At 41.3% G+C, this 16973-nt stretch overlaps 1 protein-coding gene across 9 annotated transcripts in view; it reads right to left on the minus strand.

Moving 5' to 3' along the window:
- nav1a (neuron navigator 1a) overlaps nt 1–16973 on the minus strand; it is a 98987-nt gene that overhangs the window by 21940 nt on the left and 60074 nt on the right. For all 9 annotated transcript variants that reach the window (XM_085147050.1, XM_085147049.1, XM_085147052.1 and 6 more), the window contains one exon: nt 910–1048. In XM_085147050.1, coding sequence (XP_085003176.1) covers nt 910–1048 — 139 coding nt within the window. The remainder of the gene's footprint in view (nt 1–909; nt 1049–16973) is intronic.

Consider the following 16973-nt stretch of genomic DNA (forward strand, 5'->3'; position numbering starts at 1 on the left):
CTCGCTGTCTCGCTCCCTCTAAAAACCCACCACTTCAGTCACATAAACCACACTGCGGAGGTGTGACCTAAATCAGACACACAGACACACACACACACAGACACACACACACACACACACACACACACAGAGTTGGAACCCGTATAGCTACAGATGGATCTTGACGAACTCAGCCAGGCTGTAAACAGGATTTTAAGCAGAGGTCATTGGTCCCAAATGCTTCCATCACCGCTATAAATTCGAAGGACTGCAGCAAACATACAGCATATAAATGCGTGAACAACCATGATCACTCACAACAGTTACTTCTACCTCCAAGCTGAATATACCACAACTACAGAATCGGCTCAATCCAGTGGATTCAAGATTTTTAGAATACCTAAAATTATTACAGATTAGTTCACTAGCTAGTTGTTGGTTAACCTAAAACAAAGGAAACATTTAATAGGTTGTCTTTTTCCACCCAAACTGAATTTGACACTCCTCCACTAGTTGAACATGTTCCTAATGTATCTGAAAAATTCAGCTTTTAACAAGTGAGCACTTCTTAAGCTCAGACATTCCTGAAAATATACACATACATATATACATGTATAATGAAAAGAGAGACACGCCATGGAGCAGTGCAGTGTGTTTGCAGCAAACTTTGATTGCTGCAGATGTGACAGATATTATGGGCGTGTGCAGAATAACTAATCAGGCTTTGTCTGTGATGCTGCCTGCTCCGTGTGTGTGTGTGTGTGTGTGTGTGTGTGTGTGTGTCCTCTGTACACTGACAAAGTGTGTGCATTCAATACCTTTGTGGATTAACAGCTTAATCGATACTACTGTAATCAGTGCACGCACTTCTTATCCGTCTGTGTCAAACAGTTGCGTGTCTATTTCGTGTGCTGTGTTTGTGTCACTCACCACAATGCTTGAGTTTCTGCGGGAGCCAATGGGAGTGGTGGGAAGAGAGTTGAGAGTGGGACTCGTGTTGAACTCTTCAGAGCTCAGGTTGTCTGAACCGTCACTCAGTCCACTGCTGATGGAGCTGCTCTCATCCCAACTGAAAGACATCATGACAAGGAAAACATGTCAGCTAACATTCATGTGTAAAGTAATTCCTTCTTAAATGCTTAAAATAAAAAGAGGATCTGGATTTCCTAGCGTACAGCAATAGTAAACATAAAAGTAATATAAAAACTGTTTTAAAGACAATATTTCCAGACACTTTGAAAATAGCTCAAGTAAATGATTCAATAGTTTTTACATGAAATAACCTTATGAAGCCACATGTAATAAGAGAGAAAAATGAACCCTGTATCTTCTAAATATATATAATAAACATCAATTTTGTAATATTAAAACAGACGTGGTTTATTTCTGCTGTCTTGCACTTTAAAATATGCGTCACTTTTCTTTTTTACTACTAGTTGTCCTGATATTTTAGGTGACTTTCATTGTAAATGAGCACAGCTGCAGGCTGTGATAAAGGAGCCCATCATTTAAAAACACCATCATCTGTGATCAAAGGTGTGATCATTTCATCATCGTTACTAAAGCTTTTCTTTATTAAGTGCAAGTCTGTGACTGTGCTGCAATAACTAGGTTAAACCCTGCGCTCCTATTTTTGTTTCACAAATGTGGGCTGGTCTCCTTCACCTGGTCAGCTGGAGTTTAAGTCCCCGAGGCATCAAGCCTCCACTTTTATCAAAGTGTCCTTGATCAAGATAGCAAACCATTCCAAGTCTGTGTGGTGGTTCACTCTCTGCCCTGTAGGGCCAATCATCATACATTCAACAGAAAGAAAGCAATCTGTGTCAGTTCACTGGTATCGCCTTGAATCCATTTATCGCATCAACTACCAAAGCTCCATCAGCTTGGTTACCACCTGAGGTTGAGCTCATTCAGCTCTGTGTCTCATAATTTGTCTTTTGATTAAATATTCAGAGGCACAGAAACCTTATTTAGAGCACTGTCTGCTCTAAATAACCAACTTTTGCACTGAAACATTTGGCAAACTGAAATCTGGAGCACACGTCATCACATCATCTCAACCCACACACACAAAAATAGCACTGAAGAACATGCATGCACCCACAAGTGCATACAGGACCGCATCAGAAATATGAAGCCCCCTGTCAGAGATCTACTTCGCTGTCTCTTCCCCCAGTGAAAAGCCTTCCTGTGTGACACAGAGAGGCTGTGGGTGGTTCTTGCTTTATTTCGGTCTAATAAATAATGAAATCCACAAACATCCAACTTTAAAGTTATTTCAACTTCAGATAATGCTGACACTGAGTTTCACGTATGTGAGATACAATAGAATCGGCAGCTTATAAATTCATGTGCACATTAAGTAGGCCATGTTTAGGGAGTATGTGGGTTCGATTTTTCCTCTTATTAAGGTCAATAAGTAAGACTGATGTCATGTAATAACGTAAAACAAGTTAAGTGGGCAGTGATGGGCTAACAAGGACAGATATAATGGGGTGCAGGGGGGGTGGAGGCAAAGGAAGCTGATCCTTCCAGTTGGGTGCCTGTATGGGTCACACTGTACCCTCAGGGAGATGGTGGTGGGGGTGAGAGGGAGTGGGGCAAAATGGAAAGCCCTCCCCGTCTGGCCCGTGGATATCTTGGATACAAAGAAAAGCAGATCAGATTTTCCAATGAGAGTAGCTGTCATGCTGCTGTCTATGCCACTGTAAGATTAAGGGCAAGTTTAAGAGTCAGACGCATCCAGAGATCTGACCGATACTTTGTGGCTCGATGGGAAACACAGCAAAACCAAAGCAAATGTTACTGTTAAGAAAACAGAAAGAAAAAACAACAATGCACTGATGCATTTTGGTGCATTTTCACATTTAAAAGCATTTTATGGCACTTATATGGTGCATTTCTAATTTTAGTGACAACTCCAAGTATTCCACTTCACCTGTTCACACATATTCAAACAGCACTTCTATATTGCATCCACCCCCACGGCCAACTGAGAATCACCAAATAATCTAACTCAGAACGTGGGAGGAGGCCGGGGAAAAGCATGCAGGCAGAAAACCAGCCTGAGAATCTGCTGTGCCACCCAGGACGTCTCATTTTGATTCAGATGTTATTTGAGATGAATTTGTACAGAGATTGTACATATTCTTCCTTTTTTTAAAATAATAATAAAAAAAGAAAACTTATTGGACTATCAAACTGCCAAATTTTGCACAAAAATTTGACAGGGAAACATAAAATTTATGTTTCCCTTTGCACAACAATGTTCCACAACATTTTTTAAAAAAGTGGAATAGTCTTCCAGATGTTAGCCACAGAGCTTTGCGCTCTCCTCGTCTTTTCCCTTTGTAACAATAAAAAAAAAAAAAAAAAAAAAAACAAGTTGTGGCCAAACCACGCTGTTGTACAAATTTCAACTCATCTGACAACAGAAAAGTTTTCCACTTAGCCACACTCCATTTTGAAACAGCTTTGGCATTTGTGGATTGCACGGCAGACTGTATTCACAGTGATTTCTGGAAGTGCTCCTGAGGCCATACAGTGACAGAATCATTCCCGTTTTTAATGCACTGCAGCCTGAGGTCCCAAAGATCACAGACATCCAATACTGATTTTCAGCCCTGTCCCTTGCCTGCAGAGATTTCTCCAGATTCTTTAATGATATTATGTAGATGAGATATTCAGTCTTCTGTAAGAACACACAGTTTATGGTAGACCCTTGGCCCATCTTTACTTCTGAGGAACTCTGCCTCTCTAAGATCTTTTTATACCCAGTCATGTTACTGACTTGTTGCCAATTAACTGCAAAATGTTCCTCCAGGAAATCAAGGTATTAAAAAAAGCTCACTGCTGAAACAAACATTTTTAGATACAGCTGTGGTTAACCATCTGTAGCTCTCGGGAAACGCTCGGCTGTCCTTCATATCTCGTTATTCGCTTCTGAGCTACCGGCTTGTCCACCAGCGCTTCACTGAAAGATAACACACCTCTATGGTGAATAATTCAGACAGAAAACAGAACGAACACAGCCAGTGCTGGCTTTGGTGTCACTCAGCTGACAGATATGGAAATACAAACCCACAGAAAAGCGAGGCAAGGTCAGAGGTTAAACATTACCAAAAGCATTCATTAAATGCACTATATGCAGTGTAGAAGCAAATTAAATTTGAAGCTGATGATTTGATTTAAAAAAGAAGAAGTTTTATCTTGATTGTGGAAAGTTACAAGCTGTGCACTGCAAAGGTTAACTTCTGAAAAATGAAACTTTCAACTCTATAACAGGTATTAACAGAGACTCTACTGAAAGCTTTTCTTTAAGATGCCAAAAATAAAAGACCTACCTACCTATATCTATCTCTAGTTATAGATATGAAACATTGTTTTTATTTCCAAGTCAAAACTTCTAAGTAGCTACACCTCTCTCTCTTTTTAAAAGTTCAATGCAATGAAACCTGAACTGGAAAAGAGCGGTCTGAAATACAAAGACACTCCAGGAGAAGTGGGTAAAGTGCAGCGAGAAGAAAGAACTGAAAGGACACGTGTAAAAGAAAGGGCCTTTAGTGGAAAGAGAAGAGCTGTTAATGCTTAAAACTTCCTCAGCTTCTCAGGACATGATGCACTCAGTGAAGAGGATCATCTCACACTCATAATCTTTCCTCCCTCCGCCTTATCTTTGTACATTCACCATCAGCAGCTGCAGAGTGAGGGATAGTATTAGCACCCCCTTCATTTACATCAACACTTTTACAGATTAGTGCTTAGCAGGAAGCGCTGCTTTAGTCATGCCAATTGCCTGTAACAGCTCTTTATTTTAATTATCTGTTAACTACAGTTAACTATGTTCCTCTCGCAAGCAAGGTAGCACTAGAAATGTTCAAATTTCCACCAATATGTAACAAATGATAACTCTTAGTATGCTTACATAAAACCGAATGAATGCAGTGTCATAAAATGCAAAAATGGCGATGTCTCGCCTATTACGCTAAAGAAATTTAGCTTCCAAATTGATCCCAGGCTTCAAGAACACAGCTGGTGGGAAGCACAGAGGTCAAGATATTGAAAAATGGTATCCTGCAACAGTAACACTGTGAGCAAAATGAATATCAATGCTGATTCAATTTAGGCTGCAATAAATGTCTATTAAGTTGGGTTGTGCTTGATTAAGCTCATTCTTCACCTCCACCTGACAATTTGTGTCATGTGCAAGCCAAAGCAACGGGCAGCGTAAAGAATACATCGCATGGACACGCTGTGCACGTCCTCTCCAGCCAGCTGTGGTTTCCTGCTGTACTCACCCTGACAGGAGAAGCCACAGTGAGGCACTCTGCAGCCTGTGGTCTGTCCAGAGAAATGTTCTCATCTTCTGTAAAGCGAGAACTTTTCAAGCATTTACAGTCATTTAAATGGTTTGGATATTTCTCTGTCATGTGCTGCATAAATAAAAGTCATGGTGGTCACTGTAAACAACATCCTCCTTTCACAGAAACATGATTTCTTTGTGCCTCGTATTCTGCATAGATGACCGGCACACCCACACAAACACTGAGCCTCACAAGCTATCAAGAGAATAGCTGAATAGTTGCTGCTGAGTTAAATAGCCAGCTTTTATTAAGAGGCTTCTGCATCCCCCTCCCCCCTCCCACACACACACACACCCATCCTTGAACCCCTCTATTCAGACTATGGAGCTAATTGCTCTCATCTCTATGTGAATGGTCTTTTTTGCTGCTCCTTATAAGAGCTTTGCACTCTCTTCCCCTGGTCTCATCTCCTGTCCCACTGTTTTGTCCTCTTGAGTGAGAGGAGGAGGAAAAAAAGTCAGTGAGACAAATGTAGCAGGTCAAGTAAGAAAAATACCCTGTAGAGACAAAGCAGCTCTGGCTGTTTTTAAGAGCAGTGCTTGCTGGGAGTTGAAGTCCTGACAGAGCCAACAGAAATGGTACGATGTTAAGGTTTTCATCTGGATTAGGGCTGCCACAAACGATTATTTTGATAGTCGACTAGTCGCCGATTATTTTTGCGATTAGTCGACTAATCAGATCATCATCCATTGGACGTAAAACGTACAGCTTATTGCACCAGCAGCATCTGCTCTTATATAACTATCATTAGCTTACAGCTTTAAGTGTTTAAGGTATGTGCTAACTAAAAATAAAGACAAGATGATAGTTTATTAAATTTTAATGAAATTTGCAGATAGTTTCGGTGAAGTTTAATAAACTCCTTGCTATCTAAAATATAACAGGACACCCGAGTAAATTCTCGAGCATCTCACACTTCTGATAATCAGCTGTCTGCTTGACATTTATTCAGCTGTGTAAAAACTATAACTTTAATCTCAGCCAAACCGATTTACTCAGGAACAAATAAAACACTAAAAAAAGCTAAACAATGACATTTTGAAGTTATCTAAGTGACTTATATATCATGTTTAACCTGAGTAGCGAAAGACGGAGGTGGGTTTGAAAACGATTTGCCGGGAGTCCGGTGTTCTCGCGGCTAGCTATCGAGCTAGTGGGTAACAGACGTCTCCGAAAACGTCAGAGCGCTTTTGAAAATATGTGGTGTCTTGATAAACTGAGCAGATATTTGAGGTTTACACAGCTACATTCTCGCCTGAAAATATGTTAAACGTTTATTTTGTGACCCAGAAAGAATAATAAGAGTAATATTAAAACTAACTAGCTGCCGCCATTGTTGGAAACTAAGCTGGGCCGCGCTATGAATTCTGGGACACAGCTTCTTCTTCTTCAGGGTTTAACGGCAGCTGGCATCCTTGTACATGCAGTGCTGCCATCTTCTGTCTCAGTCCGTTATTACACTCTTAAATCCTACTACTTATTCCTGCGTCTTTTGTGATCTTACAAAGCTTCAAACGACACTTCGACTATTAAATCAGTCGTCGACGATTTTGATAGTCGACGTAATCGTGACTAGTCGACTAATCGTGGCAGCCCTAATCTCGATAAATATTTGCTGATCCTGTGTTGGAAGCAGCTGAACTTTAATTTTTGACTTTGCTGCTTTGTCTGCAGATAAGTAGTTCAGCTACACCAAAGCAAACAGCAAGTCGATAACAAAATGCCATTATCGTTCTTGTTATCTAATTACACTGCAACAAAAGCAGACATTACACTGAAGAAGCAACATGAAATTATTATGAATGCTTAGTACTGTCAATGTAGCCGATATATAAAAAAGCAGCGAGCCCATTGGGAGCTGGAGGGAAGTGTCTAACAAACCAGCCAGACCACATTTTAGCAGATAAGATAAGGAGACAGGAATCAGTTGGAAGGTGTCAGCTTGGGAAAAGAACACGAAAATGACTCAAGGTCTTATGACTAATATAACACAGATGCAGGTTGAATATAATGGTTCAACTTTTTGTTCCCTCATGGGGTTAAACACGTCTTATCCAGGGTGATATTTGCACACTGTCTCCACCGCTTGTGTAAACGCATGGAAAATGTTTCTGCAGGCCTTCGGTGGACTGGAACTTTCCATTCCTATTAAAAATGAACAGAGTCACATGTCAGAACCCAAAATGGCTAAATCAGACCTGTTCTTGGTCAAAGTGATGCATTTTCAGACAAATGGAAAGTGGGGCACTGCCAGACTGGCACTGGGCAGTCAGCTAAGAAGCCAGAGGGGGCAAGCATGAAAGGGCTGTTGAAGGCATTACATTCTCTAAATTTCAAATATGTGAGGCTATGACTGATGAGCGATGTGATGCTTTGCCCGTGTGTCTCTCTCTGTGCAGCTCAGAGTTGGAAGATACACGTCAGATCAGCCTGAAGAGCGGGAGCAGCAGGTGTAGGTTCATAAAGTTAGACAGACAAAAGCTGATGAGAAAAAGAAAAGGATTAACCCAAAAGAGAACAAGCTATTCATCATTAGCAGCTCACTGTCTGCTGTGACATCCGGTTCAGGTTTTTGTCTGTACAAGTTAAACAGGACATGTTAAACCCAACCGACTGTTTTCGCACAAATACCCACAATCAAACTAGTATAAACACATACCCACACACATTGCCGCAAAACACAATGACTCACTTCCAGAAAAACCAGCATGACTGGCCCCACCCAGTGTCAGTGTATCAGCGTAGCTACGGTGGTTCTGACCGTGTGGGAAAGAAATCTTAAATGATGGATGGAAGATTCAAGTGTGAGAAATTAAAAATCAGGCTGACTGCATGCATGACCTGCCATCAAAGATGTGACGCTGGGCATCTACCTGATAAGAGGAAAAAAGGAAGACTGTGGTTGCTGTGCACAGATGGCCTACAATATGTGTCCCTGGACCACTTCAGCAGCTTATCACCAGGAAACCAGCACACACACACACACACACACACACACACACAGATCTGTGAAGTACCTGGTTGGAACAAAGCATATCATAGCCCGGCAGCACAATAATAATTTTCCAACAGAAAGCTTTAAAAAGGACAGACTGAGAGCACAGATTCATCTTGGCTGGCTTAACCTTTAAAACACTCTACGGACTACAAAGGTTCCCAACATGCTGTGTTTGCCATCGGATAATCCATCACTGCAGCACCATATAGGGCCATAAAGAATTCGCTCTGCAGGCTCTTACTATAGCTCGACAGCTTCAAGAGCCTCTGACACATAAAGCCATACAGGTTTAGCACAGCGTGAATATCCACTCATTACAGACATGCTGTAGCTGCACATGACCAATAATTCTACTCAAGATGCAGTCTTACTGGTTATTGCACTAGTTACCTTTATTAATTATAAGCCATCTGCTGCACTCTTGAGTCATGCTATGTTCTTATAAAAGAAGCCCTACATACCACGTGATGTCCTGACATCACCTCGTACCTATAAATAAAACGCATTTTTTAACAACGTCATGTTGTTGTCTGGGAGTTGAGGCACTTGTAAAGTAATTAACAATGAATCTGTCATTAAAAGTGGCTTTTAATTAGCTGCTGAGTGCAGGTTCTCTGTTGTGTTGTATTGTTAAACACTCACAGTAAATCACTGACAAGACCCAATTAAAAACTAGATTGTGCAGGCAGCTCGTCTGAATAGAGAAAGTCAGTCTCCAGTATTATTTATTATTTCCTCTTTGTCCTGTTTTCATGATGTGGAGTGGCAGACTGTGTGTGTGATAGCTGCTTGGACACACGCATCCACATAGACAAAGAAACTGCAGAATGTGGGCATTAAAGGGGATTACAGAACAGGCTGCAGTTAATGAGCTCATAATTACTGCTAATTCCAGCACCACCAGGATCAGAGCAAGCCAGAGGTCTCAGCTAAAGGTACTAATATATATATGCGTGTGTGTGTGTGTGTGTGTGTGAGAGTGTGTGTGAGAGACCATGGAAAGAAATAGGAGGTCACATCCCTAAATGGCCAATGCAGAAGAGGAATCCTTTTATGCCTTTGACAGGCATAAAGCTGACAGCAATGGCCAAAGGGGTTAGGACACACACACACACACACACACCCACCCACACACACACACACACCCCCCCCCACACACACCAGATGCATTAAACTGGCACTACTGCCTGACTGGAGCTTGAATTAGCTGTCAGATGTGTGTGGTGGTAGCAGTAAAGTCCCTGATCCACTGAGCGTTGAACAAAGACAGCCTGGGTGTGTGTTGCTGTCTCGAGGTGTGTCTGTGTATAAAAGATTATTGAGCTACATCAATATTTTACAGTCAGAAAGGATTTTATCAGGATTTATTCCGTTTGTTTCTTTGTTGTTTGGATTAGAAAGTTATGAAGGTGGAAAGTTTTAGGGTGTGACTCAACTTAGAAGTAACTCTGGACTTGATCCAGATCTGAATCTCGATGTTTGTATTTTTGGAAGGATTCTTTAACATTTTAATAAAGCAAATTGATCCAGAGATTCGATTCATGGATGGTTTGGAGAGATTTCTGAGCTTTGGCAAGGGTAGGGACTCTCAGACTGCTATTGTTTTTCCTTGCACAAATGAGGGACACATTCTACAAATGCCTGGATGTTCTGGATGGAAAAGGCGGTTGGAAGCTTCAGAAATCCTTCTCCATGAATTTTTCTTTTCTTTTTTTCCTGAGTGTAGGGAGGTGGAGACGGATGGACAGAAACTGTTTAAAAAAGGGGGAATTGCTTCAGCAAAATTCTCCTCAGACAGAAAATTTATCTCTGCATCTCGTCTGTCCTTACGACCTCCCCAGGATGGATCAAGTTTTCTCAGAGTTCAACACACTGCATTTGAGAGTTGAGCTGGCTCTGCGCTTTTTCAGCCCTGGTGAAATAAAACAGGACATTTGAAGCAGTGGAAAGCTTCAACCTTCATATACGGCTAAGAAGAATTTCTGTGAGAAGAAAAAAGAAATCGTGTGACTGCTCATCATGTTGAAACCGACAAGGTCATCTTGAGCTCCTCGTGCTATCAGCCCCAAAAAGGAAAAGAGTAGGAGCTAGGAGAAGTGTGAAGATGATTCCTTGAAAGGCAAGAGATCAACTATTGTCTGTCATCTCCTTAGTCGTCCTACACAGGGTTAAAACAGTAACATTACTGGACCTGCGTCTGAAAAAAGTGGCTGCAGTGCAGATAAAAACACTGACTAATTGAAACATGTTTCATATAACTGCTCAGCAAGCATGGGGGGAAGTTTAAACAACTTCTCCCAAAGTGTTCTTATGTTCCTCGTGTAGAGAGCGGAACAAAACGGGTCAGAGCGTGTTTGGTAAAAGATTATTGAACGCGAGCTTTCTTTTGACCAAATAACCTCTGACCGCCAAAGTTCTTCTCTTCTTCACAAGACAACAGGAAGCAGAAGAGGGACAGCACTCCTGGGATAAGGTGGCCTTTTAAATCACCTTCATAAGTAGTTCAGTCTGGGGTGCAGTGTGGAGCACTTCCCAGCCCCGACTGAACGGCTGAGAACCGGGGAGGAGCTCATAAGGGGAACCCCGGCACGCAGAGGCCCAGGACAGGGGTTGGATCCTGGGGTAGAATTACCTCTGGCCTCCCTCCAGACATGTCAGCTGACTTAACGGCTGTGTGAAATAACGGCGCACGGGGATGTTTTGGTTTGAAATAGGGGGAGTAGTGAGAAGGAAGGGAAGGCAACGGAGGAAGAGAAGGAGGGTGGTACTACTTTTGAATGAAGCACGCTTCCTACAGGTTGCTCTTAACTTGAAGCAGCTGTGCAAAAGATGGTGCCATAGACATGAGCAGAAAGCACAAACACATACATGCAGAAGCATTTCCACTGGCAACTGCCCTCTGATCAAGTAACCCAGCATGGAGGAACTTAAACAAGGCACCAGACAAGAAGAAGAGTTTAAACACAGTCAATTCAAACCTGCCAAAAACAAAAGCACTGACAACAAACACGGAAATATGATACCTGCTAACCGTTGGTTCTGGGAAGGGACAACACTGCAAACAAACAGTGATAGCAACTGAGAAACCGCACAGTGAAAGTTTGGTATTCATTTACAGAAAGGTTGATACGATCAAATGAGCGCTACCTAAACGTGTTAAAACTATCCTGCTACAACGTCATTTACAGGACTGAGGAAAAGTCTCGAGCCTCCCGTCTTTTCTTTACATTGTGCTGGAAAAATAGAGGCTGTAGTGATTTACTGAAATGTGTAAACTTGCATAGAGAAACAGCAGCGTTTGTACATTTCTAACAAGCTTAGGGCCAGTGTTTATTCTTCAACACAGTATGAAAATCTCTTAGACGGCTTTCTCGTCAGTTCTCCAGGCTTCTTGAAGAACATTCAAAGCTCTTCTTTGGACATTGGCGGCCTTTTGTTTCATTCTCTGCGTCAACAGCGTGAGCACTGGGAAGTTCAATCCATGACTGATAGCGTTCCTCTTTCCAGATGATGTTGTATCAATTCAAGATCTCCACTGGGGTTTATAGATAGCTACAGACACTCACTGTTGTACCTCTCCCCTGACCTCTGTGCATACTGATGTGGATATGAACTAAAACTATCAAATTTGGTTTCATTTATAAGCTCTGTTACCTCTGATTTTCAGTCCAGCTTGTACTTTGGCACACCTCAGCCTTTTCTCCCAGTTGACCTTCTTGAAGAATGGGTTTTTGACAGCCACACTTCCACTGAGATCATTTCTACTGAGGCTTTGACGATCATCTGAATGTTCAAATGCATTCATCAGGTACTGTGACAGGTCTTTGTGATACGGTTCTTCTACTGTAGATATTGTTGAGCCTGCCATTTCTTCTTTTGTCCTCCACTTGTCCAGTTTCCTCAGAGGTTTTATGCACACACTACATACCATGCCAAGATATGCCAAGTTTATGGCATTTTCTGTTGATTGAAGTAAAGAAATGTGAATAAATAATGTTTTTGTAGCCTGCTAAAAGTAGCAAAGTGCCTAAAGATACAGTTTGAAACTGATTCTTTGCTGAGCCGTCTGCGTAGAGATGTGTAGACACTAAACTGGTTCATCTCTTGGGTTACGAGCATCATTTATGACTGATCAATTCATAGGCCAGTCTTAACTTGCTTATCAAATAAAGCAACACGCCTCTGAAAATGTCTGGTATAAGGACTGGACTGAAAATGAGTAACAAAGCAGCGAATGTCCAAAGAAAACAACTTAAACAAGCATGAAGAATTGTTGCTGCAATGAGACGGGGTTCAAGATGTTTGAAAAGTCACACATATGTGGGAACTACGATGTCACAACTACTTGTGTTCAAGTGAAAAAGGATTGTGGCTCAACAGGGTTACTCAATGCCTCAGCCAGAACAACTGGTGCAGATTTCCAAGTAAATGTTCAGAGGGCCTCTACACAAGAAGCTGTCCTATTTAACATATATTCTTCCTCCTCTGCCTACATTGTCCTGTGTCGTCAGATAAAGGATGAAGCTCTCTTCACGCTTTTCAGTTAATTCGATAACTGAAACATTAACTGAAAACGCACAGAGAGAAAGAAAGAATCAAATATGGTTCATAACTTTTGTTCACAGTGAGCTGCACAAAGAAACTACATAACCAACAGAACACTGAGCACCTGCTGGAGGTCGTGCAAACACCACCTGAACAAAAAAGGAAAAGAATGAAAGGTCCATTGACTCGAGGAGAGATGCTTTTTCACTTGTGCTGCCTGATATAAAACAGACACCTATTAACACACACACACACACACACACACACACACACACAGTTAAGGGGACAGACCTGTCATTGTAAAACATGTCTGGAAAAAAGTTGGGACGTTATGTGAAAAGTCAAGAAGCAAAACTTCATGATTAACAGATTATTTAACTCCGTCTTTAATGAAAATAAGACCAAGTCGAGCACTGAAACCTTATTTTGAACTTCATGCCAGCAAAAAAAAAAAAAAGGTGATGTTTAACTATTTAACTATGCTGAACTTTTTCTTCTTCAGTAACAAAATACTTCCTCATTGTTTGACACATGATTGCAGATTTCGACTTGTTAGGGGGAGCATGGTGGTGTGATGTTTAGCATTGAGGTGTCACAGGGGTTTGTAATGTTTTCTGGATAGATTTGTTAGGCAACAGGTCTACATTACACTTGGATACAGTGCAGCCGATATGGTCTTTCTACAAACTTGCAGCATCCTGCTGTATTTAAATTTTAGACTGTCACAACAAAGAATTAGCTTGTGTGCATTTCTAGTGCTCTTGTTTGTGTGCTTGCATGTGTGAACACATGTGGTAGTGACCAGCGAGCCTAAGGGCGCACCCTGCAGGAGCCCACGCCTATCACCTGCTGTCAACTTATAGCACACGCACTCCGGTCATGCCACTTAAAGTTGCTACAGTTTGGGAGGCATTCCTCGCCCCGCGGGCCACTCAAAACACACACTTCACATTCCAACGAGTGTATTCTGGGGTCCCACTCCCTAATCATTCAACATATGCAGACGCACATATGCATACCACAGCACGAGTGTGCAGACATACACAAGGATAAAATGACAGTTCCAGAGGTTTCATTAAAACTGTAATTTGCAGCCTGAAGTTCCAGTGCGAGCCAGAGGAACCACCGAACTTTCCACTGAACTCAGAAAAACCCCTGGAAGTTTCAAAATAAGACACTGTGGTTTTTACTCTTCATTATCAGGCAGAAGCGGCGTGTGTGCGTGTGTTGTCTGGCTATAGGTTCTTCTTTGGCTTTGAAGTAACAGAGGAACTCACTAAACCACAGGAGGGACCACCTCGAGAAAATACAAGGTCTGGTCGTGAACACTGGCTCCCGTGTGTATAATAAAAAAAGCGTATGTGGATGTCTTACAAGCACAGGTTACAAGCATCTGTTGTTTCGCTCACAGATCTTTCTAATGACCTGGTAGGCAGGGAAAGTAAACTAATTTGCACATCACGAGTCAGTGGTTGCACGAAAAGACTCAGGTCATGTGTTTTTCTTCTCCTCCATCCGTGCTCCAGGATTTGAAACCACTGCAAATTAGTCCAGTGACTCCGCGAACAGAGAAGAAATGTTTCTTGATGTTTAAAGTGCCACTGGTTTGTCCGGTTGAATAAGAAGGCCTATATGTGCTCAGAAGGAGAGATTTAAATATTTTGACGAACTCTGTAAATGGAGACACCCTGAGAAAACAATACGTTTGACATGGATGGACCTGTTTGTGTTTAACAGTATTAAGTTCTGTTCATACACTATGATTCACGAGGGTGTAAGGCAGTTGTCGCATCCCAGTCATCCAGTTTTGAGTCAGCAAAGCGCGTTTCCAAAACAACTTAATCCACCTTGTGTATCCAGCACAATCACAAAGAAATTGTTTGTGTGGAATGAAAACAGGCTGTTTGAAAGCAAAAGTCGCAAACTTCCTGTAGTTGTGTGTGATTAGGGCTGCCACAAACGATTATTTTGATAGTCGACTAGTCACCAATTATTTTTGCGATTTGTCAACTAATCAGATCATCATCCATTGGACGTAAAACATACAGCTTATTGCACCAGCAGCATCTGCTCTTATATAACTATCATTAGCTTACAGCTTTAAGAGTTTAAGGTATGTGCTAACTAAAAATAAAGACAAGATGATAGTTTATTACATTTTAATGAAGTTTGCAGATTGTTTTGGTGAACTTTAATAAATTCCTTGCTATCTAAAATATAACAGGACACCCGAGTAAATTCTCGAGCATCTCACACTTCTGATAATCAGCTGTCTGCTTGACGTTTATTCAGCTGTGTAAAAACTATAACTTTAATCTCAGCCAAACCGATTTAATCAGGAACAAATAAAATATTTTTTAAAAAGCCAAACAATAACATTTTTAAGTTATTAAAAAGTCATTTAATAACTTTCTAAGTCATTTCTAAGTGAGTTATATATGTTTAACCTGAGTAGCAAAAGACAGCGGTAGGTTTGAAAACGATTTACCGGGAGTCCGGTGTTCTCACGGCTCTAGTTAGCCTAGCCCCCGGCTAGCTATCAGGCTAGTGGATAACAGACGTCTCCGAAAACGTCAGAGCGCTTTTGAAAATATGTGGTGTCTTGATAAACTGAGCAGATATTTGAGGTTTACACAGCTACATTCTCGCCTGAAAATATGTTAAACGTTATTTTGTGACCCAGAAAGAATAATAAGAGTAATATTAAAACTAACTAGCTGCCGCCATTGTTGGAAACTGAGCTGGGCTGCGCTATGAATTCTGGGACACAACTTCTTCTTCTTCTTCGGGGTTTAACGGCAGCTGGCATCCTTGTACATGCAGTGCTGCCATCTTCTGTTTCAGTCCGTTATTACACTCTTAAATCCTACTACTTATTCCTGCGTCTTTTGTGATCTTACAAAGCTTCAAACGACGCGTCGACTATTAAATCAGTCGTCGACGATTTTGATAGTCGACGTAATCATGACTAGTCGACTAATCGTGGCAGCCCTGTGTGTGATATAGCATAAATGCTCTTGATAGGAACATAAATGAAAAATATTCTTAAATAAGAGCCTGAGCAATTTATCACCGTCCCAATATTATCGTCCGGCATTAGCTAGTTCTGACCTATCAGTATCGGCTTTTATATCAGCAGACAAATGAAAGCTGAAAAAATAAAGAAGAATGGGAAAAAAAAAAAAAAACACCTTACAATGTTGTCACGAGTGCTGACATCGCACACTCTGTCCATCACAAGGCTCTCAGCAACTTTCCTGTTGACAGCATGTGTTTAGACACGTACACAACAACAGCTGACACAAGTCAGGCAGAACATAAATGAGTAAATAAACAGCTCCACATGGCAAATTTTAGATTAACTTATTTATGCTTCGTATGTTTGAAAAATAAAAAATAAAATAAAGATGTCGGCCAATATATGGGACTTTTTAAACTCACCAAATATTACTGTTAGACTTAAAAATCTTGTATCAGTTGGGCTCTTCTATATAAATTTGAAATATGAAAGTTGAAGGGCACCAACAATGTCAGCAGAAACGTGTAAAGCGATAAAAGTATTCAGGATTTCCATTAGCACGCTAACTTTGCAGTTCTCTTCCTGCCTGTGGCTGTAATCGAAATCTTCACAGATATCATTTTTAATTACTACATCGTACCTCTAAGGTGTAGATCATACTTGGTTTCAGAAATAGAGACAGAAGCAGACGTCAGGGACATGAGGTTGTTCTTAGTACACTACTTTTTAGTGTACTTTGGCTGCAGATTGAGGAAGCGAGCACAAATCAGTTCCTTTGTTATGTGGTTGCTGTCTGTACAAGTCTACACGGGGTTTACCTCATAGAGCCCAACATAGCACCTCTCATGATGGTATTTATGTCAGTCAGAGCCCAACACACTCACAGACGTGGAAAGTGTAACACTGAGTCAATGAAGCAGTTGGGACTCCTCTGAAAGCCCTTCACCAGGTATATGTGCTGCTTTGCCGGTGACTACCCCACTGCAGCTAACTGACATCAGCTATGGCAAGAGCCTGATCTGCATCAGTGACATATGTCCCATTTTTATTTGATTATAAGAAACTGGGA

This window comes from Neolamprologus multifasciatus, chromosome 20, assembly GCF_963576455.1.
Source record: "Neolamprologus multifasciatus chromosome 20, fNeoMul1.2, whole genome shotgun sequence".
Taxonomy (NCBI): Eukaryota; Metazoa; Chordata; class Actinopteri; order Cichliformes; family Cichlidae; genus Neolamprologus; species Neolamprologus multifasciatus.